This window comes from Eublepharis macularius, chromosome 2 (genome assembly GCF_028583425.1).
Source record: "Eublepharis macularius isolate TG4126 chromosome 2, MPM_Emac_v1.0, whole genome shotgun sequence".
Classification (NCBI taxonomy): domain Eukaryota; kingdom Metazoa; phylum Chordata; class Lepidosauria; order Squamata; family Eublepharidae; genus Eublepharis; species Eublepharis macularius.
Genome location: NC_072791.1, coordinates 235,201,257 through 235,226,570, shown reverse-complemented (window position 1 = coordinate 235,226,570; position 25,314 = coordinate 235,201,257). Strand labels below are relative to the sequence as shown.

General features: G+C 48.3%; 1 protein-coding gene across 1 annotated transcript in view; it reads left to right on the top strand.

Annotated features, from left to right (window-relative positions):
• LOC129323628 (aldehyde oxidase 3-like) overlaps nt 1-21,749 on the top strand; it is a 98,352-nt gene extending 76,603 nt beyond the window's left edge. Inside the window, exons 27-35 of the mRNA XM_054970150.1 lie at nt 3,476-3,571; nt 5,482-5,610; nt 7,286-7,360; nt 9,534-9,586; nt 15,695-15,809; nt 16,686-16,751; nt 18,711-18,899; nt 20,036-20,203; nt 21,696-21,749. Coding sequence (XP_054826125.1) covers nt 3,476-3,571; nt 5,482-5,610; nt 7,286-7,360; nt 9,534-9,586; nt 15,695-15,809; nt 16,686-16,751; nt 18,711-18,899; nt 20,036-20,203; nt 21,696-21,749 — 945 coding nt within the window. The remainder of the gene's footprint in view (nt 1-3,475; nt 3,572-5,481; nt 5,611-7,285; nt 7,361-9,533; nt 9,587-15,694; nt 15,810-16,685; nt 16,752-18,710; nt 18,900-20,035; nt 20,204-21,695) is intronic.
• The last annotated feature ends 3,565 nt before the right edge of the window (nt 21,750-25,314 follow it).

The following is a 25,314-nucleotide window of genomic DNA, read 5'->3' as shown; positions in this document are numbered from 1 at the left end:
CCCGCCACCCGTCGCCCTCCATGCAGCCGGGACCGCTGTGGGTATAGTGTTTCTGTGCTGCCCACCGAACTACACCGCCCGCCGGCATGACCTTGGAGGGTCTGAGATGTAACAATTCCCTATCTTCTGTCTGGCAGCTGCATAGTTCATGGATAGGTTCAGCACAGGCCCCCCCCCGTCTCAGACCTGTGGGTTGGAGGGGAGGGGGCCGTGGTGGTTGGCTTCCTATGGCCCCAGGGCCCTCTTCCCTTGCGGGGATGCTGTGCTGCTCAAGTGCATCCTTGCGGGACGTGAACCCTTGGGCCTGGCTGTACGTTGCGCCGTGGGACTGGGAATCAAGCTCATCTACACATGGACCCGTGTCTGCCTGCGATACTTTGGTGAACTGCCAGCCATATCCTGCCCTGGCACCATGAGCGCATGACCAGGCCCGCGGTGACAGCGCATCCCTTCCAGGGGGGGGGGGGGCTTAGGATGCACAAGGACTGGCCAGGGGCCGCTCTGGCATGTCTTCCATATTGCCCTAACGCACCTGCCCTGCCTGGCATGCCGCCCTGAGCTGGGGCAGTCACGCAACCTGCCATCGGGGGGCCCTCCTGGGCCTGGGGTGGCCACCCAGCCTGCATGGCCCGGCCGGGGAAGGGGCATGCTGTGGCAGCCAGCTGGGAGGCCTCGGGCTCCCGCATTTTAGCCACTTTGCGCAGCTGATGCGCTCTTCCACTGCCCCTGTGGGCGGGGCCAGCAGCCTTCCCTGCAGGATTGGCGGGGCTGGCAGCCTCGGAGTGGTTCCCCCCCCCCCGGCAGGGCAACGCGAGTGGCCACAATTGCTGAACGCAGGAGACGGCGCCGAGCCAGGGCGGAGCCACGCGCAGCCTCGGACACACCCCACCCCTCCCAACAACCATGGCCTGTTGGCGTGGGAGGCTGGCAACTGCTCCACGGGATTGGATGCGAGGCAGGACGCCCTGGGGTGGAATGACCAATGGGGCTGCTGCAGACGCCCGAGGGGCTGGACCCACTCTGGGAGGCGGCCGCTCATGGGACTGTGTTGCTGGGGCTGCGGCTGCGATGGGGGCAACCCTCCCCAGGCGCGCGAGACCTCCTGCCCGGGATATGGCATCCGCCTGCCACCACCCTGGATTCTCCATTGGTGGGGGCTAGGATTCCAGCGAGCAGACCGTTTCCCCTGCCATCTCCCGCTCCCTTGCAGCGGCAGCTCGCACCACCCTCTCCCTTGCTTATCGGGTGCCAGCTATTCTCCCCACCGGGGATTGATCCCCCTCCCCGCTCACATGCCCCGCCCCAACCCTCTACCTGGCCATAGATGCAGGGGGGTTAGCCGTGTTAGCCTGTGGTAGCGAATTCAAAAAGGGTCCCATAGCACCTTTAAAACTATCCAATTTTATTGTGGCATAGGCTTCTGAGAATCAAGTTCTCTTCGGCAGATGGGTGGTACAGACACTGGTCAAATACAGAGGAGGAGGGGGGGAGGAGGAGGGAGGGAGGGGGCGGGGAGGCAAGACGGGGTGTGTCGGATACATTTGTGGCAATGTGCAGGTGGGGAGATGTGATGGGAGTGTTGGGGGAGGGGCGGAGGACGAAGTCAGACTCACAGACACAGAAAACAGTTGTTGTACATCTCGTTTTATTGCACTGGAAAGAGCGGGCTTGCGTTTAGGCTGGCGAGGGAGCCGGAGCATTCCACACAGCCCTCCTTCCCGCTCGGAGGGGCGGGGCTGGGCTGCAGGCCGCGGCGCGACGGTGCTTCCTGGGCTGCAGCCAACCGTCCGTCAGAGATGTTTGGGGAGGGCGGGGCGCGGGGGAGCAGCCATGCCCTGGACGTGCCTGTGGGGGAAAAAGACACGTGTGGGCTTTGCCTCGTTCCACTGGCAAGGCAAGCCCCACACTCCGCCATCCGGGGGGGGGGGTTGCACATGGTCGAGGGCAGCAGCTGATGCATGACGGTCTGGTGAGGATGCACTCGGCCTTGGCAAGCCTTTACCTTTAAGGGAGAGAATGAGCTGGTCACAACAAACACCTGGCCACATGTGGTTTTCGAGGCGCCTGCCTCTGAGGCAGCCAGGGGCGGGCATGGTTGCCCCCCACCCCTGCTGGGCCTCACCCAAAGCGGCAAGTGAGCGGGTGGGTTCAGGTGAATGGGCGGTTTGCACTAATCTGCGGAATGCCCCCCCCACCTCCTCCTTACCTGTCAGCGCTCTGTCGGTCATCACCAGGTGGGAGCGCAAGAGTCAGGGCACCTGCAAGGAAACGGGAGAGCATGCGGTTAATTTGCAAAGTGTCATTCCCTTCTGCCACGGAAGGGTTAGTTTGTTTGTGCTTAGTTAGAAGCAACTAGCATGCATCAGTTAGCTGTGGAGTCATTCTTTCTATCACGGTAGAAAGAGAGTTAGGCAGTTAGGCACCTCTTCCCCTTTATGCGAAGTTCCCCCAGTTTTTCGCAAAGTCCCCTGAGTGCATTCTGCGCCTGCCAATGTGAATGCCCTCAGCCCGTTTCGGTTTTCAAAGGGGCAATGCCACTCAGCAGACGGGCAGAGCCTCCGGCCGAGTGCTCACTTACCTGGGGGTTTGGGCGGCGCTGGCCGGATGTTTTGTAGGGCGCGGTCGCAGGTGATTGGGTGCAGAGAGGGGGGCTCGTCCATGCCGGGCGTGCACGCTGATTGGTCCCCGGGATAGTTCTCATCCTATGCTCCTTCGGGCCATAGGGGCGGGGCGAGGCGCTCAGAGAGGGGGCTGATTTTTCGCCGTTCCATGGACGCCTATGGGCTACGCCTTCTTTTTCTGTGGCGTAGCTTTTTTGCGCCGCTGTGGGCGTTCCCGCTTCTGGAGGAGCTTAGGGAGCGGACTAACTCCGACCCCGCCTTGCTCCCCGCCCCCCCCTGCGTCGGCGTAGGGCTCTACGCCACTTCTGCGCCGCCGCCCGGGCGCCTGTGGCTTGCACCGGTGCTGGCCCGCCGGCGGGCCAGCGCCGCGTCCCAGCGCGAGCGGAAGGCCACTTACGCGGGCGTACGGGCTAGATGCGCCCTCGCAAGCCTTAGTTCGGTTCCTGTTCACTTTCCGTGCCCTTCTTAGGATTGGGCTGCCCGTAAGGGAATAGAAAATGGATACAATGTTATACTGATAATATAAAGATTAGTAATACATGCTAGCAATGTGTTATTTAGAATATAGGATTTAGTAAAGGAGGGGTTAAAGGTAACTGTGTTATAAAAAAATAACAAGCTTAGAAGAGAGTCTAAATGTATGTTTAATAGATTATATGAGGTAATAAGTAAGTAATAAGATAGACAAAGGGTTGGAAAACTGTTGGAAGTCAAACAAAAGGGGGGAGGAAAGGGAGGGGGTTAGAAGTAGATATTTACAAAGGGGGAATGTTTGTATTGAATGATTATATATTCTAATCCAATAAAATTTTTATAAAAAATAAATAAATAAATAAAAGTCCATTTCTCTGCAGGCTGCAGCTCTGGTCAACATCTATTTAGACGGGTCAGTGTTGGTGCTTTGTGGTGGAGCTGAACTGGGACAAGGACTTTACACCAAAGTGTCACAGGTAGGACAAACATCTTACATATGTTAGAGGTATAGAGTGAAAGCTGTTTTGCCAGTGTGCAAGTGTCGTGATTAGATCTTGGTTATTTTTACATAAATCCCAAGATTCTGTATTTTTGTGTGACATGACACATTTTCTAATGTGTCTCTGTGATAAATGTTATGTTCAGTTTGAAATTGTGCTGTAACTCTATGATTGGGGGGAATAATGATTAAGGGGATATAGCTGAGCTGGAAACATACTAGAAACCAGCCACTTCAACTCACCTCAGGGATATTTGAACACACAAACAAAAAAACAAGCACTCCCAGAATTCTGGGGGAAATGAAAAGTTACCTCCTGGAGTTTTGAGGTATTTTGGGTTTGGAAGAGTAGGGGGGTGGGGGAGCAGAACCAGCGGACACCCTAAACATTCTTTTTTACACACAGGAAGCCGTACTGTCCGCTGAGAGGCGACACCCCCGTGGGCTTCGCAGGTTTTTTTAAAGGGAAGGGAAGGAGGCAGCAGCAGGATTGGCCTGACCGCCTGGGTTCACCTTGCAGCTGCTGCCCTCGGATTGCCCGGCTGTGCGCAGCAACGGCAGGAGTTTTAGGGCCAGAGACTTGGAGGAGGGGCGTGGCATTGTACACACTGTGATGCCCCTTCCAGGGAAACCCAGAAATAAAGTCAGGCAGCTCTGGGAGTGGCCAGAAACACTACCATAGAGTTCCAGGCAATTCCTAAAGCTGCCCAATGTCCCTTCAGGGTTTTTCCTGTCATAGATGTTGCAGCTCCAATGACAGGGACTTATTTATTTTTGTTCTCCTGCTACTGCTCTGAGCAGTGGCAGGAAAGGAGGGATCCTGGCAGGAGGCCACTGGCCACAAAGAGAGGCCTGGCAGCCACATACTGGCCCTTCTCGCAGCAGAGCCGGCCGGGGCCCCGACACCTGTTTGCGAGTGGCTGCTGGGCTTTCCTGCGTTCTTTGGGGTGCTTGAAGAATCTCAGGCATTTTCAGAAGGCTTCTTCGGGCTCTGGGAGCCTTTGGAAGCCTTTGTGGAGCCCCGTCAGGGCCTGGGCAGGCTCTGCCACCAAATGGGCCGGTGGCTGTGGAGCCAGCAAGGTACGTGCTGCAGCTGTCCTCTTCCCCTCTTGTTTTAGGAAATAGAAAGGAGCCCATAGCAGGGGGTTGCCCAGGTCGCAATTGCTAGGGGTCTTCTTCTAAGTTTAAAGATTCATATTTAAAGGTGCTGGGGGGGTGGGTGCAAAAGCACTTCAAACATTTCCATTTTGGTGTAGTGGTTAAGAGCAGCAGGACTCTGATCTGGAGAGCCGGGTTTGATTCCCCACTTGAAGCCAAGGGCTAGTCACAGCTCTCTCAGAGCTCTCTCAGCCTCACCCACCTCACAGGGTGTTTTGTTGTAAGGATAATAATAGCACACTTTGTAAACTGCTCTGAGTGGGCATTAAGTTGTCCTGAAGGGCAGTATATAAATGGAATGTGATGATGATGATGATATTATTAATTTAATTCTTCGGCGCAGACAATCTGAATCTTGTCAGAAGCTAAGCAGGGTTGGTCTTGGTTAGTAATTGGATGGGATGGGAGACCTCCAAGGGAGACCACGGTTGCAGAGCCAGGTAATGCCAAACCATCTCTGTTAGCCTCTTGCCAAGAAAACCCCAGCAGGGGTTGTCATAAATCAACAATGAGTTGAAGGCATGCTCCACTCCAAGGGCTTTTTTTAAGAGCATGCCTTTCAGGTACTGGAACCCTAAAATTGCCAAGACAGAGTTCTTAAAATGAAACTTCCCCTCCTGAAATTCCAGCTTAACAAAAAGCGTGCACTGTAGAAGCAACCAAACCACAATTAAAAGGGTAATTCTTGAAGTGTACATCTTTAATATCTTTTGTATCCTAAACAAAAAGGTTGCCAGCCATGAATTAAAGATACCCTTGTCTTACATACACCTTTTCGAAAGAAGCACCGTTCCAATACCCAACGCACCTCTCACAGCAGGATCGGTTGGCTCGGAAGTCAACGGTAAAGCAGTCCAGGTTAGAATGTTTACTTTGGATTATTATAGTTTTTTGTAAGTAAGATCTCTGAGCCCTTTTATCTCCTCCTACAAAATTTAGTCTAAGCACTAAGGGTCGCCAGGTCCCCATATGAGCCCAGTGGGAGGCTGGGGACCCGGCTCTTGCCTGTCTTGTGGCCCCAGCAAGCTTCTCTCACACACACTTTGCACCCGCAGCGCTGCACCCGTGCAATGACATCACTTCCAGGTGACATCCCCACATGGGAGCAGGAGCACGCAAACACTTTGCAATGGGCCGGTTCGACCCACTTGGGGCCCAAATCGGCCCACTGCAAAGCATGCGTGCTCTCAGGGGTGGCGCAGTGACATCACTCCTGCGAGTGTCATCATTGCACACACACACACACACACCCGGCCGGGAGTGTGCCCCGGAGGCCCGTTCCCATGCCCTTCTCCCCCGTCGGCCAGGTGGAGGATCCCCAGCCTACTAAGCATTTTGGATACTACTGAAGCAGGTTAACTGTGGGCTTCTCTGCACAAGGCTTTTTTATTCCAGCTTAGCGTCTTTACTGCATTAGTTTCCCCCTTCCCTTACACACGTAAGGATGCCAGGCAAATCTCAAAAGGCTTCACTGCACGAGTTAACGTTCTTTATTGATAAGATGCCAGTTTCATGCTCTTAATCCACCCTTGCTAGGACCGGTGGCCACAGACAAGCCTGAAGCACATACAGGTTCCCCACGGCTACTCCTAATCCCCCCCCTCCTCCTGGCAGTCCTCGAACTCTATAAGCAGAAAAACAGGCTGTGGGATTCACAGACTTCTCAAGGCCAGGCAGGTTCCCAGACTCGGGAGAGATTACAGCAGGAACCAACAACCCCATTCTCAGTTTCCCACCACCAGAAAAGTAGTCTGAAAAGAACACAAGAAAAACTCAGGGAACACCCAGGCTCCTGAGCTTGAAAGGGGAGGGAGGAGGGAGTTGAGGAGGGATTCCAGGGGCGCTTACAGTAGATCGAAGGCTGATATTGATCACATTTGCATGGACTGTTGCTTCTGCATTGCACTGGGAATAACATCATTCACAGCGTGACAAGGAAGCGCTCTGGAGCTCACAGGAGTGTGCTGTGGGGTTTCTCGGCCCATTCTCACACCTTTTCTCCCCACCAGCCGGGTGAGAGGCAGCAGGGGGCAGAGGCTGGGGACAGGGGATCTCCGCCTGCACCGGAGGGGGGGGGGAGCAGGCAGCCCTACCAAAGCGGGGCCTCTGGAGATGAGTGGGTGGGGACGTTCACGTGGGAGAAGATGGTCTTTAAGGAGGCCATTATCTCATCTGAGTCAGACAAGGGCGTTGGTTCTGTGGGCCTCTGCTGTTTTTGCCCTCGTGAACTCGTGAACACAACCGAGCTCCACTCCCATAGCTAGGGGGAAGCTTAAGGATCTTTTGCAGTGAGTATTGCCACACATGACACGACAAGTGTTTGTGGAATCTAGCAGCAACATGCTCTAGAAAGCATCATCTGCTGAATTTCCACCTGCCATGCTGATATTCAAGGCACAGGGGCTCTGCCAAAGAAAACAGGCAATGCACTTCTACATTTGCAGAAGTTATTCAGGGAATGTTAGAAAACACAAACTTGGAGTTATTATGGTCATGAATTCATCCTGTTTTCCCTTACCACCTGTCCCAACAGAATGCTTGCCAGACTCTCCGGAAGCGCCTCGAGCCAGTCATTAAAAAAAATCCACAAGGCAAATGGGAAGACTGGGTAAGCACCATTTGTATTTTTTGGATCACTCTATTTGGATCACATGATTGTATAGACAATCATAGCCCCGTACCAATTCCTGCTTCTCTAGACTGATGATCAGAATCAACCTGGCAGGCAGAGCACTAAACCAACAAAACAGAAAGTACCTCCTCTATGTAATGCAGCTCCACCTCCATTGAAACTCTCTTATGGGCCACGAGAGAATATCTATGTAGGTGGAGCCACGTTACAGAGAGGATGTCAGAATTCTGGAAATGTTGAGGCCATGGAAAAATAGATTCTTGGGGGGAAATAGTTACTTTAACCAAAATTTATTGTACTGCTTTACCAACATGCAATGCATCATTTACGATTTAGTCAGCATTCACAATTGAACTGTTTGTCATATTGGTATTTAACTTCCTTGCTTGTTTGCAAGCAAAACTATGAATATACAAAATGCCAGAGAGAGAAAAGTTTAGTTTGGTTTAGTTTAGTTTATTCAAGCTTAACAGCCTGCAGGCTATACGCTAAAACAAAATTTCAGAATTAAAAATAACCATAAAACATGTTTGCCACATCCCCCGAGCAGCTTTTACACAGGCTGCTCAGCAGTAGGTCTTACTCTTAAACAATTGGGAATGATCGAGCACCTCAGAAATCTTTCTCTGGCTGGTTCATGCTTTGGACAGTGGAAAGGGGAAAAGGGTCAACTGCAGTCGAAGGGCATTCACAGGAGCACCGAGAGAGAGAAGTGGAAACTGCTGCTCCCTGTGTTACCGTACGGCAACGTCTTGGGGTATTTTTCAGTCTGAAAGACAGAAAATATTAATGGCAGTAAAAAGACACATATTTAGTAGTAAAGAAATGGAGGTGTGTTTCTCAGGCAGGAACACTCTCATATAGCACAATAGGATGGACAGCATATTTGGATGTTGAGTTAGATTTTATATTATTGATTCAGCTCTTCAATAGTGTATTGTCTTTGTACACATTATAGAATATTAATTTTGGGCAGAGTGAGTCACATTTAAACATTAAATATTTCCTTTAAAATATGCTGCATGTATCTTCAGTTTATACAGAAATTTATTGTTATCAAATATTGTAGATTGCTCTGACCTGGATCGCCCAGGTGAGCCTGATCTCATCAGATCTCAATAGCTAAGCAGGGTCAGCCTTGGTTAGCAATTGGATGGGAGACCTCCAACCAAGGCCAAGGTTGCAGAGGCGCAGGCAGTGGCAAACCATCTCTGTTTGTCTCTTGCCATGAAATCCCCGCCAGGGTTTTCCATAAGTCAGCTATGACTTGACGGTACTCTCTACCACCAATATTGTAGATTAGTATACGTAAACAGTCTAGATTACTTTACATTTTTGTTAATAACAGCTTGTCATAAAATGTATTTCACTCATTCCAAAAGAAAACATATTTCATAGAAGTTTTTTTTCCCAGAGCTTCCCCAAATTTCCAATTTTTCTAGTAGAAAAGCTGAAAAAGAATCTTCAAGGGGAAAAAGATCCCCAGTTGTTCTCAGTGGGGGTCTGAGGGCCAAGCTACAAGTGACGAATGACACTTGAACGGCAAGTGGATTGAGTGGAGGGCAAGTGAACAGGGAGAAATACACTTGCCGTTCAAGTGTCATTCGTCACGTGTAGCTTGGCCCCCAGGCTCTGATTATAGCACTGTGCAGATCATGCATTCCTCGGTAATCTCTGTGCTGGGACAGAAGGACCCGGGCAGCTGGTCCCATTCTGGGCCTCCTCTGGGTCTTCCATGGAGCCCCTGTCCAAGCAGCCTGGTCAATGTGTTGGGGTCAGGGCCCAGGGTGGGGCAACCAGGCACAAGCCTGATCCCCTCCCCCACAGTCCTGATTATTCCCAGTTCACTGTCAGCAGAGTGCTCGCGTTTCCCAGTAATACTCTGTTGCACTAAGCCAGAAGAATAGTAAGTTCCAGCGCAGATGTGCCCTTAAGACTTTGTACATTTCCTAAGGAGAATGAAAAGCTCTGCCTCAAATTGCATAGTTCCTCACTTCAAATGTGGATAGCAAGAACAAAAGATCAACTTTCCTGTGTTGCGGAGAGGAGCAAGGTTCTATTTTAGCGTCCCCCCCCCCGGTTTTATTTAAGCATTAACTGATTTGTATTCCTCTGCCAGAAATGTCATTTCATGGTCAATCTCTTGCAGATTAAAAAAGCGTTTGAGGAGAGCATTAGCCTCTCAGCGACCGGCTTCTTCAAGTAAGGAATTCTTCATCATTTCCTAAATTGCTGCCTTGGGGGGTCGTAGGTGCTGTCCAGATGGTGTGGCTTAAGGCTCAAACAGATCATGTGACACTGAAAATTCCATGGCAGGAGCTCCCAGACTTCCTTTCTCCCCAAAGACCAGGTGCATGTAGGGCCACAAAGGGCAGGGTTTTTTACAGCATTCTCCCAAAACCGTTTCCCCAACTTGAAATGGCCTCAGGAAACCATTATTTCCTGTTGGAGCAACGGTGCTGGTACAGGTATAAGTTGCCTTAATGAGGCAAATAGTGGCTCCCCAGGGTGATTTCAGGACAGAAAAACAGCCTGAGGTAAATATTTAAAGAAACCTCCCTTCATATTTATGCGTCTGTGTGCTGTCAAGTCATAATAACCAGTTTATGGTGACCCCATCAAGGGGTTTCCGAGGAAAGTGGGGAGCAGAGATGGTTTCCCATTGCCTTCTTCTGCAAAGCAACCCCCCCCCCCAGTCTTCCTTGATGGCCCTCACCCGAGTACCAACCCTGCTGAGCTTCTGAGAGCTGATGAGCGCAGACTATGCCATGCCTAACCACTCCCTCCCTCACCAGGCCATACTCATATTCTGAACTAGGTTCTCCATGCCTGATTTTTAGAGAAAAAGAAAAAATGGGAACTTCTCTTGTTTGTGGGAAGTAGGGTTGCCAGGTCCAGGTCAGGACATTCCTGAAGATTTGGGGAGTGGAGATTGGAGAGGGAAGAGTTTGGGGAGGGGAGGGATCCCGGCAGTGTAAAGGACAATGTGGTCCCCAAAGCAGCCATTTTCCCCAGGGGAACTGATCTCTGTGGCCTGGAGATTAGCTGCAACTCCGGGAGATCTCCGGCCACCACCTGGAGTGCTTAAATTCTAAATCCCTCAACCCTGCATTTGTTAAATAAGTATTTGAAAGAAGTATTGTTTAACTAAATAGTCATTGTCCATTTTCTGGTGCAGTCCTGCGTGGGACTGTGCATGCGCAGGCCTGCCAATCGGCAAGGTTCTAAGTTAAAAATCCACTAGGGGGCACTGTCCTCTCCAGCGTGCATGCACGGCATTTCCCACCAAGCACACCACCAGAGGCAGCGCTCCCTCACCCTCGGTTCTTTCTTCACCGCCAGCCAGGAAGATTCTTGCTTCGTAGCTCTGTGGTACTTACAGGAAGGACAGAGAAAGAGAAAGTCAAAAAGGTAAGCGAAAATGTCTGACAAAGTGCTTTTTAAGCACTGCACTAACTGCGCAATGAAAGTGACGAAGACAGACGGGCAGTTTGTCTGCTTAGAATGTTTGGGAGAAAGACGCAACGTCCAGACTTGTGAACATTACCGAAAATTCACTCCCAAGGCTCGAACTGAAAGAGCTGCAAGGCTAAAAGCGCTCCTCTGGGAGAGGAGCGAAAAGGTCACCAATCTCTTTGAGCCTCCTCAGAAGAAGGCTAAGAGTAAAGCAAAGCAACTAACTCCACAGGCTCAGATGGCGGCGGCGTTGCCAGAGAGACCTCGTACGCCATCCCTTCCTTCCAGGTCTCCCTCCTTCCACTCCTCAGCTGAGGGAAGCGAGATGGAAGAACGGATCTCTCCAGATCCTCTATGGCCTAGAACTTATGGTGAGAGACACCCATGCTGCTCACATGAATACCAGGACTGGCATCACTTCCATTGCTCAAGTTATGGATTCGAGTCTGGGGGGGCTCATAGAAGCCGTTCCGCAACCCCCTCTTTAAGAAGCTTGGATCAATCAAGGTCTGGGGTGCAGGAAGAATTTCCTCATTCACCCCTTTCCTACTTACCATCCGAGCCTGATAGGGGCAGAAGTCTTAGCCCAGCTTCGGACCTCTCCCCTGATGAAGTTACCATGGGGACGGGGCAAGTTTCCCCTACAGATGATTACCGGCTGTATGCCGATCAAATGATTGGAATGGCATTGTTGCTCGAGATGGAGATCTCAGCAGCGGACTCAAAAGCGAAAGGTAAGGTACTGCAGTACCTGTACTCTGGGAACATGACCAACGTTGCCTTTCCAGTCATTGAAGACTTTGTCACGCTTATTACTTCTGTTTGTGAAAAACCAGCATCGTCCCATGTGACAGCCCAAAACTCTGAAGGGTAGTACAAGACCAGGGAGGATGTAAGTTCCTTCTTATTTAATCACCCACCTCCGTCACCTCTGGTTATGGAAGTGTTGCCTATGGCCCCCCTGCCTGCCATCAAGAATGTGAAACTGTGCCAAGTGCTTTGCCATGCTGTTATTACACACGCAGCCCAAGAACTCTGTGTGGAACTGCACTGTCATGTTTGCTGCTTTACCATGAACTGTGCTTGGTGTGTTTACCTGCTTCCCTGGACCTCTGCTCCACCTGGGCCCAGTATCACCTTGCCAGCGACCCAGTGCCTGCCAGAAAGGCACTTCCCGGGCCCAGCCGGCCACCCCCTGGTCGGTCCCCGCGGCTAGCCCTTGAAAGACGGTCACTGAGTCTTCCCAGCCACCAGGCAGCCTGCCAACTAGCCCACAAGGAGTGCCCAGAGAGAAGCCACGCCCCCAGCAGCAGAAACAGTTTACAGCCAAGAATCCATTTCGTGAACCGGCACAGAGCACGTCCGCGGCACCCAGCCTTGCCCTGCTCTGCATATCAAGGGAGGCCGCCCCGGCAATGGACATTAAGTGCCGGCAATCCAAACACACTTAATGACACCAGGACCATGTAGCCGTGACATCCCAGGAGAAGATCCCAGCAGGACAGCTCCTGCTTCCTGGAAAAATCCAATCAGCCCGGCATCCCCTTTCCTCCTTTCTTGCTCCCCCCCCCCCCGAGGTGTTACTATCAGGCATCCTGACCCTAAAGTGGCCCATTAGTCTTAGAGATAGGAACAATAAAAACCTTTTGTTTTTACACCTGAGAGCCACTAGGAACACTCACGCTTCAAAGCCCCTTTTGGGGTATTTAAGCAGACTTCTCCTGCCTCGAGGCGCGCCGTTCCTATCCACACCCTTACTTATCTCTCTGCTAGTCTAGTGCAGGCCATTAGACTACTCCACGCTGGCTGCTGACCTCTATCTTCTCACCGTGACAGGTTCGTATTATTGCTACCAGTCCCATCGTACTCAAGTGGAAACCTGCTTGTGCAACTGGCTCTATTCTTTTCCTTGCTCTATTTTCTTAGTACTTGAGTGTCCTTGATTGAATGTGTATTAGTATAGGTACATGCTGTCCGGGGTCAGCAGCCCAGCCCCCGGACTTGCTGACAGGCAGCGGCAGGGGGCAGCCGGGAGACAGCAGTTCAACCGCTCTGTCTGGCAAACAGAGCCAGAACCTTCCTACTCCAGGGGGAAGGGGCGAAAGGCCAAAGCCTCAGAGGGCTGGAGGGAGCAGGGAGAAGCCAGCTAGTCCCACCCTCCAGGGGGAAGAGAGGGGGCTAAGCAGGCTAGAGGAAAAGGGCCAAGGCAGGGGGAATAGGGACCCAGCCGCAGCCCAAGCAGAGCCCTTACCAGCCAAGGAGGAGAAGCAGCCACTACAGCCCAGAGCCACACCCCGGCAAGAGGACAGCAGCCTGGCTCAGGAGGGGCTAGGAGCTAAGCCCCTCCAGGTGGAGCTGCCACAGGCATTCTGGGGGAGGAGATGGGCAGCCCCGCCCAGCATCAATGAGCAGGCAGCCCAGAAGCTGGCCAGAGCGATTCCTCGTGAGCAAGGCCAAGGAAGCTCAGCAGTTCAAAGGCCTACTGGGGCAGCTCCTCATGAGCAAGGCCAAGGAGACCTCAGCTGGGGATGGCTCACACTCAGCCCCACCCTGCCAGCAAGGCAAGGAAGCCAAGAAGGGATTAGTGGTAGGAGGGAAACACCTGAGGGGAGGCACAGCTGGGCCAAGTCAGGAGAGGGAACAAGACTGGAAGGAGGGCGGGGTGGGGAAAGGAAGCCTTATATAAGGTGGCTAGGACGAGCTCTGAGGTGGTGGGTTTGAGGAAGGAGTGATGGTGTGGAGTGAGAGCAGAGTGAGAGTGGAGGCTTGGAGGAGAGTTCTGGGAGGAGGAGATGATGGAGGACGCAGAGGGTAAGCAGGCCAGGTTGAGCAGGCCAGTGAGTGGACTGAGAGGGAGTCTGGGTGATGTATACCGCCCCTCCTTCCACAGAGCAGGGTCCTGCAGCATCCCTGGTGCCCCTCTGATGTCAGGGCTGGCCCAGCTGGGGCCCTGCCCAGCAGCGGCAGTGACAAGCCCTGACACATGCAACATTATTGCATTAAAACAACATTTTATTTGAAGCAATCGCCTCCTTTTTCTTGCTGCATTGGAAGTGGACCCTGGTATACAGAGGTTAAGGTCCGTGCTAAATTTAGTCCCAGACTGCTAGCTAATTTCCCCATAAAATAGCAGTTCTGGTAACAGAAGAAATGCAGACGAGGCAGACAGGACTCTCACGCAGCCCCCGCAGACAAGAAAAGTAGAAAGTTGGACGCTCTGGGCAGAAAACTCTATGCCTCGTCAGCCCTCAGCATCAAAATTGCAAATCATTGGCTCATAGGAGCCTACCAAGCATTCCTGTGGAACAGGATGTCCACATTCCTGGAAAAGCTCCCTGCGGATCAGAAGGTTCTAGCCAAGGTGATCTCAGAGGAGGCACTCAAGCTGTCTAAACAGCAAATCGATACTGGGACAAGTTCTGTGGTCACATCAGCCAGACTACTTACCACAAAAGAGGAAGGACAGACAGACTGCCTGTTCTTATGGCATGCTCCCTCCAAAACAACCCGTTCAGCGGTACTCCTATCGTTCTCAACCGTACAAGGCTAATAAGCATCAGTACCAACTGTATCCTAGCTAGTCCTAGTTTCGACAGTCTCAACCCCAACAGGGGCAGTACCAACGCAGAAGGTCAAGCCATAGATCACGCCAGACACAGAATGCCCCAGTGGCCAAAGAGCCCCCTGCTCAGCAGAAGCAGTTCCGACTAGGACCAGAACAGCCCGTTACATTTGGAAACAGGCCGTCTGCCTTCTATGAAGCCTGCATCAGGCATCGTCAGCGGCCTGGATGAGAGGAGTACCCATCCGCGAGGTAGGCAAGGCGGCTTCATGGTCCTCTTCAGATACGTTCGCCAAGCCTTACGCCCTAGATGCGAGGGAAAGGAAAGAGTCAGCTGTTGGACAGGCTGTACTACATACGTTATTCCAGTGACGGCACACCCACCACCGCGGTAAGAGCTTGTTAACCTCCCATGTGGGACTGCACCAGAAGACAGACAATGAAAACGGACAATGAGTTGCACTTACTGTAACTGTTGTTCATTGACATCTTCTGTGCAGGCACGCGTTCCCTCTCTCCTGCCCCGCTGTGCCTATCTCTTACTTACCTTGGGCTGGCGTCTCAGGAGAACTGAGGGTGAGGGGGTGCCGCCTCTGGAGGCATGCTTGGCGGGAAACGTCGTGCATGCGCACTGGAGAGGACGGCGCCCCCTAGTGGATCTTTAGCTTAGAACCTTGCCAGTCGGCAGGCCTGCGCATGAGCAGTCCCATGTGTGCCTGCACAGAAGACGTCAATGAACAACAGATACGGAAAGTGTAACTCTGTTTTGTTAACTAAGTATTTCAAGTATCTTTAACTAAGTATGTTTATCTTTTCCATACTGCTTTCCTCGCCCACTCATTATTTGTGCTATTGGGGAAATTATGGCTTTAGAATTAGCAAATGGGAGTCAGTGTGGGACTCAAACCAGCTGGACCAGATATCTGGGAGGGTGACGATTGCGCTGGACGGCACAGCAGAGACGCCGAGGCTTAGAAAATGGGATTTGGTGGGAAGTTCATAGTCAGCGTGAAAGAGGCAGAGAGTGTAGCACTGAAGCTCAGCACTGGATGCAGGGGGTGCACCAAGCATCACAACTGCTGTGTGGCCGGTCCAGAAGATGAGGCAGGTCTGGTGTTTCTCCAGCAACAGCCAGGAGAACAACAAAAAGGGGCCCTGATGACAACTGGGCTCTCCGTGATCCAACTGGTTTCCTTTCTGTTTCCCAGTGTATGCTAGAACAGCAAATAAGAAGAATTTTTAAAAATAAAAGTGATCTCCAAATATTTAAAGAGCTTTTTTTCCCCCATCAGAGGATATGTCACCAATATGGACTGGGAGACAGGCGAAGGCCATGCTTTACCGTACTTTGTTTTTGGTGCTGGTTGCTCCGAAGTTGAGATTGACTGCCTGACCGGGGATCATAAGGTAAACGATGAGAGCTTCCTAGGGTTGCCCAATCCAGGTTGGGAAATTCCTGGAGATTTGGGAGTAGAGCCTGCGGAGGGCAGAGTATTTGGGGGGCAGGCTCAGCAGGGATGTGATGCCAAAGAGTCCACCCACCAAAGCTGCCATTTTCTCCAGGGGAACTGATCTTTGCAGTCTGGAAATAAGCTGTAATTCCTGGAGAATTTCAGGCCCCCAGTGGGCAGCAGCAACTTTGGCGCTTTCTCTCCTCTTTGCTGCAAAGGCGAATGTGGTTCAGTGGCCTCCCCCTTCTTCTTCACCCTGATTGGATACGAACTATTTCTTGGTCTGTGGACCTTTCTGTCACCACACACTGTCACCCTGTGAATGTCATCCATACCACACCATATGGATATTAGAAAATCTTGACAGCGGTCCACGCAAGATGGGAATCATCTGTAGCTGTAAGTCCAGAGAGTCAGGGCAAAACACACTTGTGCACAAGAGGCCCACAGGCTTTACACTACAGGTCCAGAGCTTTCTGTGGGCCGTGTCCTTTAGCACAGCATATCTGGCCTGTACGTGACACTATAGCCATGTTTCTGGCCTGGACAGAGCACAGGTTGGCCATGAGCTGCACTGTAATGTGGCCTGCGAGAAGTTGCGATGATCCTCAGGACTTGCTTTGGGAAAGGATTCTTCCAGTTACAGCCTGGGCGACACTATGTCACAACTATGTCGGATCTAATTTTTAATAAGGATTGTTCCTGTTGGCTGATACTCAACTTTCAGATCCTGCGGGTATGATGACTATGTTTTGGGTTAGGATGGTGGTTGTCTTTAAATTTTCCCTGTTTATAAAACGTGCTTACAACTATGAGCTTATTTGTCTAACAGAATCTTCGAACAGACATTGTCATGGATGCCTGCTATAGCATCAATCCAGGAATCGATATAGGACAGGTTTGTACCAGACTTTTCACTTTGATATTTGAATATCATGGTCTGATCTTTTTTTATTTACTTTAATATGTTTACCATGCTTTCCCCCCACCCTAGAGCCTCGCCTCATGGGCTTTCTGATCAAAAAGATGTACTGAATGCGCTTTTTGTTCTTAGAGCAATTACTTAAGAACCTCAACTGAGAGCTCATACAATGGATGGCTTTGCTGCTACTGACTGAGGGGTCAGAATTTCCTGACTCAGTCTGATCTGTAAAACTCTGAAGATAATTTGTTTTTTGCTATTCATATGTTGCTTTTTAAGTAAATATGAATGCAGTGAAAGTAACATGAACAGAAAAGTTTTACCATTGTGTTGGAAATGTCAATATACAGGTGCAACGTTCTATTATATGTGGTGGACATGTAAGAAGACATGAAAATATTAGACAAAAATACATGAAGAGATGTAAAAGAGATTAAAGTTTTGCTTTGAGCTGAATCCCCAAAATATGTTATTAACTATTTTACCTAGTAATATAAAAATGCACAGCGAACTTTTGAATATATGGTGACAGCAGCGAGAGTAGTCTATGCAGACAGAATCTTGCCCAGATGTGACTGAGTGGATGAACAAATTGCATGAATATGTGTCTTATGGCCTTACAGACGAATCTTAGAATTTGAGAAAAAATGGACTCTTTTGATTACATAGCTGAAAATTAAGAAAAATTAAGAATAGCTATTATTAAAGTAGACCTACTGTGAAATTAATGTTTTAAAACTTTGATTATAAATGTTGAGTGTATGTAAGTAAAGGGAGAGGAGAAATAGTTTTGTAGTATAGTAGGCTGTTAAATATTCTGTGTTGACTGTTTTTGGGTACTGTTATATTATTTTATCCATTGTTTATGGTCTTTGTTGTTTATTGTTTTTCTTTACTTTCAAATACAAACTTTTTAAGAAATGTAAAAGAAAAGGAAAGAATAATGGTTCACGGTGAAGCAAACATGTTTAGAGTTAGAGTGGCAGTGGAAAGTGCCATCAAGTGACTGCTAACTTACGGCGACCCCTGCTGGGGTTTTCAAAGCAAGAGGCTAACAGAGGTGGTTTGCCATCGCCTGCCTCTGCAACCCTGGGCTTCCTTGGAGGTCTCCCCTCCAATTACTAACCAAGATCGATCCTGCTTAGCTTCTCAGATCTGGCCTGGGCATCACTGCTGGGAAGTGATGTCATCACACTGGCCATGGGTGTGCTCCTCTGCTTTGTGTGAGGCTAATTCTGGCCCGTTTGGGGCCAAAATTGGCCCCAGAGTAGTGCCAGTCACCAGCAGTCAGCAGGCAATGGGGCAGACCCCCGGGAGACTGCCCAGCACCAGTGAGCAACTTGGACGCCTAAATCCTACGTACGCGTTTCTGGAAGTAAGCCCCTCTGAATAAAACGAGGCTCGCTGCTGAGTAGATGTGGTTAGGGTTGCTCCCCTGGTATTTCCTGCCCCAAATGAGCCCCGGTGATAGGGTTGCTAACTCCAGCTTGGGAAATGCCTGGAGATTTGAGGGCAGAGCTTGGGGAAGGGAGGGAGCTCAGCGGGGAAGACCCCAGCCTCCAGGTGGGAGCTGGTGATCTCCTGAAATGACAGCTGATCTCCAGGCTGTCCAATCAGTTCCCTTGGAGAACAAGGCTGCTTTGGAGGGGGGACTCTGTGGCATTCTGCCCCGTTGGGGCCCCTCTCCTTCCCAACCCCGTCCTCCCCAGGACCCACATCCGAATTCCCAGGAGGGAATTTCCAAACCCAGATTTGGCAGCCCTAAGCAATAATGTACGTTCCCAGTACAGGAAGACTACATTAGCCTTACATTTAGCTATAAAGCCTGGTTTAGCACAATGCAATGGGAGTAAATTATGAATCCAAAAGTTTCATTTTCTAACAGATTTAATACTTCAAATAAACCAACAGATGTTATGTGTTTTTTCTCCTCAGGTTGAAGGTGGCTTCATGCAGGGACTTGGCCTTTATACTCAAGAAGAAATCAAATTCTCCCCGGAAGGGCAGCAGTACACGCTGGGTCCAGACACGTATAAAATTCCTGCGGTTTGTGATGTCCCAGAACAGTTTAGAATCTACTTGCTGCCAAACACAAGAAACCCCATTGCAATCTATTCCTCCAAGGTAAAAAAAAATAGATTGCAAATAACATATTAGTTAAAGTAAATTTCATATTGTTCTGTCATCATTGCACTGAATGTATCAAAGGCACGTGAGCACACGTGACGCTGCTTCAGACCCCCCGTCCATCACGGTCAGCATTTGTCTGCTCAGACTGGCAAGGGCTCTGCAGGGTCTGAGCAGGGGTCTTTCCCATCACCTCCGACCTGGTCCTTTTAGCTGGAGATGCCAGGGATTGAACTTGGGAGCGAATGCTTGCCAAGCAGAGGCTCTTCCACTGAGCCATGGCCCCTCCCTGATTACACAATGACAGCGTTAATTTGATTCCTAATTAATCTTATTAAGTAAGGAATTGTGCTAAACTCAGTGATATCGCTAGAAATCAAGGAAATTTTTAAAGCCGTTCCCTGTATAAAGAGTGGGGGGGGGGGGGGGAGAATTGCCAGTTCTCTTTAATGTTTTCATAATGTGCATGTGCACAAAGAGGTGAGATTTGTATCTGGGACCAAAAAAGAATGGAAATCCACTCTGGCCTGACAGTCCAGAATTTCTGCAGTTGTACCTCATGTTTTTTTAGAAGTGCTGTCTGTTCCACTATGTATGTAAAATCCTTGAGCCGCCAGAGATTCCTGAAGCTATCACACATCCTTCCCAGGTTTCCCCCAGTAGTGATGCAGTGGTACACAGGACATTGTGCTTGCACTCAAGCCTCCAAACCAAACAGGCACAACCTTGCGTCTTCGATTGCTCCGTGGTATTACATCCCATATTATGGTTTGTGAACAAAAAGTCCTTTCTGTTGGCAATCAGGCTATGAGAAAGACAATACTGTAGTCCTCAGCTGCAAAGGGGATTCAGGAGCTCTAAGGAGTACAAAAGTAGCTCTTTGAACAGAGGCAAATCGCCCCCCATCTTTATTTCAGATTGCAAGAGGGACTGATTCATGGTCTTTAATTAGTTTACATCTTGAAGCTAGCTGCCACTCCAAAGAAAAGTACCATATTCAAAATACCAGATATTTAAGATTTGCTGGACCCTCAATTGGACTTAAATAGTACTATTTAGCAGCCACCAATTTTTAAAATTTCTAATCCCACTTCTCAAGCTTTATATTGGCCTGCTTTCTGTCTTGCTTGCAGAGTATGGGAGAAGCTGGCCTATTCCTGGCATCCTCCGTGTTTTTCGCTATCAAGGATGCCGTGGCTGCTGCCCGGAAGCAAAGAGGACTGAATGGCGTTTTTACACTGGACAGTCCACTGAACGTAGCGCGTATTCGCATGGCGTGTGCCGATCATTTCACAGAGATGGTAAGCGCTTCCTAAGTATCCCCTCTCCTGCCCTTTCTACCCAGCACCTGCATTTCATGGCCCCCTGCTGTTTATTTTTTTTAATTTACCTTCTTCATAAAAGGTCTGCCCAGCAAGGATCTGCTCAACAAACAAAACTTTCCTTCTGGAATTTTTATCCCTGTTTATCTCTTTCTATATCAGTATCTGTACTAGGACATTTTTCATAGAGGAGCAAGACATAGACAACAAAAGGCAAGGAATGGATGTGGCCATGCCCAGAATCACTCAGAGCAGATACGGCCTCTTTCCTTGTACATTTTATGGGCTTACTTTGGAACACAGCTTGCAAGACAAATTTTAGTTAAATATGGGTATTTTTTAAATAACAACAACCCTCCAAAATACAGAACAGCACAAGGAAGATAGTTAAACACATAGTTGTAACAGCAGCCAGAAACTTGCAAAATAAACGGTCTCAGTGACTTCAAGTAGCAATTAGTTCTCATTTGAAAACAGCTGGGTGGCAGCCTAAGTCCAGCTCCTCCAGGCCAAGTTCTCCTAATGCAATCCTCTTGCATAGAGAAGGAACAGAGTTCCCATCGTCCCAGCTGGGGTGGGAGCTCCCCTTCCATACTGCCACTTAAAGTGGGAGGACGTTTTCTCAAAGTCTCTGGCACCATGTGCCCCATCATGTCACTTCCATAGTGTTTCTGGCAATTCCTAGAACCACCCCTGGTCACTTTCAGGTTTTTCCCAGAAGTGATGTCGTCACATGCAGACTGCTGACCCCCACCATGTCTCTACCCCTAATGCTCCCACTGGTTGCCAGGCTCAAATGTTTGGCAGCCCTAAGGAGGAGTAATAGAGGAGGATAGAAATCAGACTTCAGTTTTCAGCTTGAAAAATACAGCGCTACAATAATAATGCACTGACCTGAATAGCATAGGCAAACCAGATTTCATCAGATCCCAGAAGCTAAGCCGGGTTGGCCTTGGTTAGTAATTGGAGGGGAGACCAGGGTTGCAAAGGCAGGTAACGGCAAACCATCTCTGTTAGTCTCTTGCCTTGAAAACCCCAGCAAGGGTCACCATAAGTCAGCTATGACTTGACAGCACTTTCTACCACCACAATATGATTCCAGTAACAATGCTAGTCAAAGTAAATCTATCCCCTCCTTTCCAGTTGGAATGCCACAAACATAAATTGCCTTCTAGAAGGCAGTAAGAGCCCAGAATTGTATGCTGCTCCCCAGCGAACTCTCTCCCCCTGCTGCTAGCCTCCATCCACCGAGTCTACAAATACTGTGCAAAACCAGATAGTTCCCGGAGCTTACCACAGATATGTGGGAGAGTAGGCTGCAGGTTTGACTTGTTAGTTCTCCTAAAGTCAAGCTAGATGAAACCATGGGGAAGTCCAGATTAGTTCTCTTGTGTGTTTTGGATTTTCAACAGTTTATAATATGAATTCACACTTCAAAAAAAATTTCTCCCTCTCTCTCTCTCTTTTTTAGATTCCCAAGGATGAACCTGGGACATATAAACCATGGGCTATTGATGGAAACTAATTTTCTGTTTTCCCTCTGTAACATTGTGATTATCTTAGTAAATTGTTGATCTGTGAATCCAAGCCTAATTGCAGAAATGACTATGTCTAATTGCAAATCACATGTTGTTTCCATGAGCATTTCTGAGTTTGAAATGCTGAAATAAATCCTGTTCTTAATTATATCTTTATAAACCTGGGATAACTGAGATGGATACTGAACGTGGCAAGCAATAGGAAGAGAAAGCACAAAACTGTAAGTTTTGAGAGATTTATGTCCATGACTGTATCTGGATGTACATAAAATGCTGTAAGCTGGATGTGGCTGGAATCCTGCCTCCCTCCAACTGCTGATGAGGCTGCTGATCGTCCCGCGATGCGCTGACTGTTCAGGGTAGCTGCATCACAAATAGATGTCAACAAGTACATGGTGAGAAGTCTGCGGGAAATGAAAGATGGAATTCATTCTAAGCAACACTTCACATCGCTTCTAGGGACAAGAGAAGCTCAATCGTGTTGGTATGACGAAGGTTCACTGTTGGCAGGAAGAGTTTGTACCAGAAACTGTGGTTGGAGAAGATGCCAGAGTCCACAAAGCCAACTGCAGCACCTTTTTCACATTGTGTGATCCTCCCAAAAAGGTTAGAGCAGCACGTGAGAGATCTACACTAGAATCATAGAATCATAGAGTTGGAAGGGGCCATACAGACCATCTAGTCCAACCCCCTGCCCAGGGCAGGATCAGCCTAAAGCATCTACTAAAGCATCTAAAGCACTACTTTTGATTTTCCCAGAGCTAATATTTCAGGATCTTCTCAGAAGCTGAGATCCCTTGTCTCCTCTTCAAATAATTCAAGAGAAAACATGTGTTGTGTGTTATGTGCCAGCAAGTCGCCCCTGGCAATCCTGTGAATGAGAGACCTCCAAAACATCCTATTATTAACAGACTTGCTCAGATCCTGCAAACTGGAGGACGTGGCTTCTTTTATTGAGTCAATCCATCTCGTTTTAGATCTTCCTCTTTTCCTGCTGCCTTCTGCTTTTCCTATCATTATTGACTTTTCCAGAGAATCTTGTCTTCTCATAATGAGACCAAGTACAATAGCCTTAGTTTTATCATTTTAGCTTCTAGGGAGAATTCAGACTTTATTTGATCTAGTACCCACTTATTTGTCTTTTTGGCCATCCAAGGCATCTACAAACCTCTGCTCCAACACCATGAATCAATTTTCTTCCTTTCAGTTTTCTTCACTGTCCAACTTTCACATCCATACATCATAATGGGGAATACCATTTTTGGATTATCTTGATCTTGGTCCCCAGAGAGACATTTTTATCTTTAAGGATCATGTTTAGCTCCCTCACAGCTGCTCTTCCAAGTTTCAATCTCCTTCTGTTTTCATCGTTGCTGTCTCTCTGTTTGTTGATTGAGCCAAGGAATAGAAAATCTTGGATAATTTCAATTTCCTCATTGTCAACTTTGAAATTATGTAACTCCTCAGTAGTCATACTTTTGTCTTCTTGATGTTCAGATGTAATCCTGCTTTGACGCTTTCTCCTTTAACCTTCATCAGTAGTTGTTTCAAGTCTCCCTGTTTGTTGATGATTGAGCCAAGGAATAGAAAATATTGAACAATTTCAGTTTTCTCATTGTCAACTTTGAAATTATGTTCTCAGTAGTCATCCTTTTGTCTTCTTGATATTCAGCTCTAATCCTGCTTTTGTAATAGCCCAATAGTTGCTGCACTCGTTGGCATCCCCCTTTTTTGGAATTGGTATATAGACTGAGCATTTTCAGTTCATGGGCCATTGGTTTTTTCCCCATATTTGTTGACATATTCTTGTTAAGATTTTGATGGACTCCATTTCTGTAGCTTTGAAATAGCTCTATTGGTATTCCATGTACTCCAGGTGCTTTGTTTCTCCCAATTCCTTTGAGTCCATTTTTTACTTCACTTTCTAAGATTTCTGGTTCTTCATCAAAGGATGCTTCATCAAAAATATCTGTCATCCTTCCATCTCTTCTGTATAGTTCTTCAGTGAATTGTTTCCATCTTTCCTTTATTTTGTTCTAATCAGATACTGTATTTCTGTGTTGATCTTTCAGCATCCAAAGCTGTGGTTTGAATTTTCCTTTGATTTCTCCGATCTTGTGGAACAAGTCTCTTGTTCTTCCTTTTTTGTTGTTCTTTTCTATTTCTTTGCATTGGGTATTATAATAGATTTCTTTGTCTCTGCATATAAATTGCTGAAAAGCTACATTTAGAATTCTGATTCTATTTCCATCACTTTTTTCTTCTCATCTGTCTTTAGCAATTTTAAGAATTTTCTCAGTCCTCTAGGCTTCTCCTTTCTTTTGGCAACAAGAATCGTCTTTGCACATTCTTCCTTGATAATATCTTTGATTTCAGCCCATAGTTCTTCTAGTTCATGATCAATTAAACTTAGTATTGCAAATCTGTTTCTTACATGGACTAAATTCTTCAGGAATATCATTTAGATTGTATTTTGGCACTATAATTCTTTTAGTATTTCTCTTCAGCTTTATTCTAATTTTTGATATTAACAACTCATGATCTTTACCACACTCAGCTGTTGGTCTTGTTTTAGCAGACAGAATAGAACTTCTCCATCTTTTGCTTCCAATTATGTAATCTGTTTGGTTTCTGTATTGGTTACCTAGTGATTTCCATGTATACAATTGTCTTTTTGGTTGCTGAAGCATGTGTTGGCAATGAACAGGTTGATGGCTTCACAAAATTCTATGAGTTGCTTGCCTGCTTCATTTCATGATCCTAGTCCAAATTTTCCCACAATGTTTGATTCTGCTTTGTCTCCTACTTTTGCATTCCAATCACCTGTGATTATCAGCTTATCTTGTTTAGGTGTGTGATCAATTTCATCTTGGACACTTGTGTAAAAGTTTTTGATTTCTTCCTCTTCAGCGTCTGTAGTTGGGGCATAAACTTGAATGACGGTTATGTTAACAGGCCTTCTCTGAAGTCTGATTGATATTACTCGGTCAGATTGCATTGTAGCTCTTGACTGCTTGGGCTATGTCTTGCCTCAGTATTAGGACAATACCATTTCTTTTCAGTTTGTCATTTCCACAATAAAACACTGTGTGGTTTTGTGACTGAAAATGTCCTGAGTCGGTCCACATTAGTTCACTCACACCCAGGACTGCAATGTTTAAATGTTCCATTTCTTGTTTTACGATTTGTAGTTTACTTGGCTTCATACTTCTTATGTTCCATGTTCCTATTATGGGTGTTGCACAGCTTTGGACATTCCTTTCGCATCTATTCATGTCCACAAATGGGCATCCTTTCATCTTTAATCCAGTCCCATCATTAAGAATAGTGCTATTCATACTTGTCCTCAGCTCTTCCCCAGTAGCCAATTGAGAGCCATCCGACCTGGGGGTCCTGCCTTCCAGCACTGTATCTTTTTTTCATTTGGGACTGTTTCATCATTACGGTTTTCAAGGTAAGAGATTAGGAGACGTAGTTTACCATTGCCTTCTGAGCAGTCTTAACCAGGGTTAGTTGAAGTGACACTGCCGCTGTCTGTGAAAGATCCTCCAC